This window comes from Engraulis encrasicolus, chromosome 22 (assembly GCF_034702125.1).
Source record: "Engraulis encrasicolus isolate BLACKSEA-1 chromosome 22, IST_EnEncr_1.0, whole genome shotgun sequence".
Taxonomy (NCBI): Eukaryota; Metazoa; Chordata; class Actinopteri; order Clupeiformes; family Engraulidae; genus Engraulis; species Engraulis encrasicolus.
The window spans coordinates 1,534,867-1,539,866 of NC_085878.1; the positions used below are offsets into that span (position 1 = coordinate 1,534,867).

The 5,000-nt window shown below is 41.0% G+C and overlaps 1 protein-coding gene across 1 annotated transcript in view; it reads right to left on the reverse strand.

Moving 5' to 3' along the window:
- The window catches only part of LOC134439260 (uncharacterized), a 27,219-nt gene that overhangs the window by 213 nt on the left and 22,006 nt on the right, over positions 1-5,000 (reverse strand). Inside the window, exons 2-10 of the mRNA XM_063189157.1 lie at positions 3,508-3,657; positions 2,982-3,154; positions 2,725-2,861; positions 2,521-2,614; positions 2,019-2,127; positions 1,688-1,911; positions 1,208-1,379; positions 985-1,112; positions 1-590 (exon numbers count right to left, since the gene is read on the reverse strand). The exon at positions 1-590 is cut by the window's left edge and continues 213 nt beyond it. Coding sequence (XP_063045227.1) covers positions 273-590; positions 985-1,112; positions 1,208-1,379; positions 1,688-1,911; positions 2,019-2,127; positions 2,521-2,614; positions 2,725-2,861; positions 2,982-3,154; positions 3,508-3,657 — 1,505 coding nt within the window. The 3' untranslated portion in view covers positions 1-272. The remainder of the gene's footprint in view (positions 591-984; positions 1,113-1,207; positions 1,380-1,687; positions 1,912-2,018; positions 2,128-2,520; positions 2,615-2,724; positions 2,862-2,981; positions 3,155-3,507; positions 3,658-5,000) is intronic.

The following is a 5,000-nucleotide window of genomic DNA, read 5'->3' on the forward strand; positions in this document are numbered from 1 at the left end:
TTTTTAAAAATTCTTGACATAGGCCTACTACAAATATTTTCTCAAGAGGTATCACTGTTTGCTAGTTGTCTGCTGATGTTGCATAACCTTTTTAATGTTTTTGGGAATAAATCAAGATGTTTTTTTTTAAATGTAAACAAACACCTGCCCCCATTACAATGACCAGGATCTCAGAAAAGGCTGGAAAAAAATCTCAGGTACTGACAAGTCCAGGGTAGTGTGAGCATTACAGCTGCATGTTGATAGTGGCTTAAGTTATCCTTTAATTGAGTCTAACGCACCATTCTAGCTCGTAACTCTGCAATTCTTGGCGTTTCCTTAGTTTTCCCTACATCAATGTTGTAAATGGAAGTTTGGAGAAAAGTGAAAAAGTTGTTCAAGGCAGGACTGTAAGATGTACCAAAGACAAAGTGGGCCTTGAAGAGTTCATCCAGGGCTCCGACTGAGGTGGTGCCTTGGCATGGAAGTGCGTGCTTGTCGATGGCAATGAAGAAGGAGTGAATGCTGCTTTTTGTGGGTCCCTGTGCAAGGAGGTAGGGCTGACGGCTTTCAGTGATGTTGTCTAGATGCTGCTGCAGGCTTGTTCCCGTCTATGACAAAACACATTCAATAACACAATTTATTAGAACAATAACATGACATCACTCTCTATTCAATCTCTATTTTTATCTATCTTATATATACTTTTTTAACCTCCTGGTCCTGTGTTGTATGTATGCTGTCTGCTGTTTTTGCACAATCTGTATGTTAATGCTGCAACAAATGAATTTCCCCATGGCGGGATAATAAAGGGCATACTATACTATACTATACTCCCCGACTATAAATGGTGTGTGTGTTTGTGTGTGTGTGTGTGTGTGCCGGGGGGACGGTGGTGGTCTAGTCTGGTCTAAGGAAAGGCTTCATGTATGGGGTATGAAGTGTTGTTGGAGTGGAGGGGTGGTGGGAGAACTTGATTCATTGTCAAATATAATTCTAGTGTACCTTTTGGAATTTGATGAGGTGATCCACTGCATTAGATGCTAATATCTTCCCTGGCTTCTTGCGTCCCTGTGCGGATGGCGGTAGCAGATGTAGCAGCAGTATGATGGCAGACGTATCACTGTCCCAGCCTTAAGTCAAACAAGCATCATGTTAACATTGAGCCATACTTTTCCACCGTCCTCAATATATTTAGCAGCATGTTTCTCCACATTCAAAGACTTACCATTTTCAACTTCAGTGGATGTCTCAGCATTGTGCATCAAATCAAGAAGGTCTGTGGAGGGGACCAGTCCATGGCTTTCCTTAATGACTCTTGCCCTGAAAGTGGTAGGCCATCTCTCCAGGAATTTATTGGCAGTCTGCTCGCCAAACATCAGTCTGAAATCCTGCTCTATCTGTAATTTGAAAAGGAAAAAAAGACGAAAAGGTCAGTACCTTGTGCAACATTTTACAATACGCCTCACTCTTCAATCAAGTCAAGTCAAGTCGTCTTTATTGTCGATTTCTTTACATGCACTGGTCATACAAAGAATTTGAAATAACATTTCTTACTTTCCCATGCAGACATAGACGTAGACTTTAGGTGTGGACATAGACAATTTGACATAGACAATGAGACATAGACAATATGCATACATTACACCTAGAGTACCTATAAAATACCATTACAGACATATAATGAATGTAGAACTAGATGTCTTACCAGTCCTGGTGTGTCCAGGAACCGTGGAAAAACTGAGAAGACCTCTGCAGATTTGTCATGGTCATTGACCATTGCTTGGCGATAACTGAAGGTGGTTTTCATTTTTTCACGGATGGTTTCCTCATCAGCAGAATGTCTCAACACAGCGATAGCGGATTCCACTTCCTCATCAGTCAGGACTTCGGCAGTAAAGGGTGTAGTACGTCCATGGCCTGGCCCACCAACTTTAAAACAAAACAATTTTGTTGTTAATGTTTAGAACTGCACAGTTGTATATCTTCCTTTAAACACACTTCACAGGTTGACCATTCACCCACATTATAAATGTTACCTTTAGGAGATTTAACTGCTGGAACTCTTTCCTCAGAAGCCTTTCGTTGAATGGTCTTCAACCGCCATGCAATGTATCCTGAACCACTTTCCGGATCATAGTAGTGTTCCTATGTATAATATACAGTATGCACAGTATAATGTACACTCATACGGTAACACTTTATTTTTAGTGTTACGTCCCTATTAGTACTAATACACACAATGTCAATGCCTGTATACTGTATAAGTAAGTTGTAAGGCACGTACTTAGCAAAATCAAACATTCGTTGGCATGTGTTTGCAAATGTCTTGTTCATGCACAATTAGGGATTTATTACCAATATAACCTTAGTAAGGACCTAACAAATGTTTGATTTTGCTTAGTACATGCCTTAAAAGTTACTTATACCGGCATTAACATTGTATGTATTAGTGCTAATAGATGTGACACTAAAATAACGTGTTACCATTCATACAAGCAACAGTTTGAAGGGGTGATATATTGTAAAACCTTTACTTACATAGCCATTCTGTGAGTATGGGTCTTCAAGATATGGAAACAGAGCAATAATCCCCTGTGCATACATCACTTTCACACTCCGCGGCGGCGAGGTCCTGGTGTATTCAATAAACAACATTATTAGAGGACACTGAACACCATAATCGAAACAATAATTGCAATGATGTTTAACTGTCTCATGATAACACATTTGACCTATACTTACCCATGTGTTTCCGTCATTTCTGCAGCAAGTATGTTGATGAGCCGTCTTCTGGTTGAATCTGTGATTGATTTTGTTTTTGCATACTCCTCGATGATATGGTCACCTCCAGGCTTTGTAGTCAAGATTTTTTCAATCAGCTAAAAGATAACATATGCAGCAATGTATTTTGAAAAACTGTTGGTAATTCTGAAACAAACAAGATACATACACGATGTGCAAATTAAACCCCCTATATCCACCCACACCCACAAACTCACAGTTTTTGCTTCATAGTTGATGCGGCAAGGCCTTTTAGGTTGACTGCCTTGGGCTGCAACGGGTTCCTCAGCTGGCTCAAAGGGTTCCTCAGCTGGCTCAAGCAGGGAGAAGTTGAGGATCACTGTGTCGTCAGATGCAGTAGACCCTGGAGATGATGTGAACTGAGGGTTACCTGAGCATTGGAAAATATTAACACAATTACATTACATTACATTTAGCTGACGCCTTTGAACAGAGCGACCTACAAGGAGGAAATTCAAGCAAGTACAGAGTAAGGGGTTGGCACAGAGTACAGCAGTATACAAGTAATTAGTAGCAAAATTTAGATAATAAACAAAGATATCTAGGTGCAGTGTACAGTTGCAACAGCATTGTCCAACACATGGTCAAATAAAATGTAGCAAAAAAATAATAAGATACATAAAAAAAGTGTTAAACAATGGCTTCTAAGCAGTGGCTTACATAGTTCAACACTTCCACCTAAATGATGTATGTGTAAATCATATGCAAGTAGGCAACACTTACCAGGTGCTCCATTGGCCAATGAAACTAGGAAAGGTCCATGGAACTCTTTTACGAGCTCCTCAAGAACCTCAGCGTCTACCTCTGTGTTAGACTGGTCATAAACTTTGAGGTCCAACCATCTGTCTTTGGGGATATTAAACTTCAGACTCACTGGAGTAAAAAATAAACAGTGCACAAAATGATCTGTTGAGAAATAATTGCAGTAGTCACCACTTTAAGTTACATTAAGCTACATTAAGATAGGCCTACTTTCAATTCAAATTAGGCGACTAACCTTCTCTCAAGAAATCATCAAACGTCAGTTCAAGCATCTTTATGTACTTCTGCACTCCACCAAATGAGACACGCAACAGCATTTTCTGTTAAATTTGAGAAAGTTGAGAAACTGTTAATACCCGTCAACATATTCACACATTAACACACTCACACAGTTGGATCAGGAACACTAACGAGCTGGTTTGTAGGATACCTGTATGGGAGGCACTGATCAGAACATGAAACACAGTCATCCTTTTCCATGTCCTTATGAACTTCTTAAAGCCAACTGAGTTGCCTCAACACTACACATCCACATAACATCTGTTAAATAGATGATTGCATATAATTATTCAGCAAAACATGGGAAAACAGGTAAATTGCTCCTAATTGCAGTATCCAATCACGCGGCCTCTCCCTCTCTCTCTCGCTCGCTCACACACACACACACCTTCCCCATCACACTCTCTCCTCGGTTCACCCATTTGTGCTGGCCTTCAGCTGCACCGGTGTTCTAAACAAAACAGTCGTCAGGTCACACACACACACACACACACACACGACAGAGCGAGCCTGCCAGCGCGCGTGCACACACGACACCCTTTCCACACTCATATCCCCTTCCTCGTCCATTAATTGGATTGCAAAAATAAAGGCTAGTCAGCAGATGACTCTCAACTACTACAACTTTCCTAGCAACTGAAACGCGTCGACAACAATACATCCTTTCCTCTTCCACTCACACTTCTTCCTCTGTTGAGCTGCACTGACGAAAGCTGCACCGGCTAAGCGAAACGCTAGAACTCGGTGGTTCTCAACTACAGCATGAGTCAAAAACACCACAGTTGACACCAAACCCATATTTAACGCATGTGTATGATTACCGGCATCGAAGACTTGGCAAGCCATGCAGGGACTAGTTCTAGATGTAGCTATGTTACGTGACGAATCAATAATCACTTTTATAGGCCTATACTACACGTGTGTCCACGCATGCCCAAACAGAACATTCCTGGCATCAACCACGAGCGGGCAATGTTTAGCGTGCTAATCTATGAGGTGGACGAGTAGATGAATCTCTCAAATCTACAATTTACCATAAAACTGAGCAACACTTAACTGTAAACGGTTCCCAACACTAACATATTCTTAATGTTAACATCGAGCATTTCTGGTTTCAGAGCCACAAATTAAGCACAAGCACATCACCTTGCAAAACATTGGGCACGTTCTCAAGT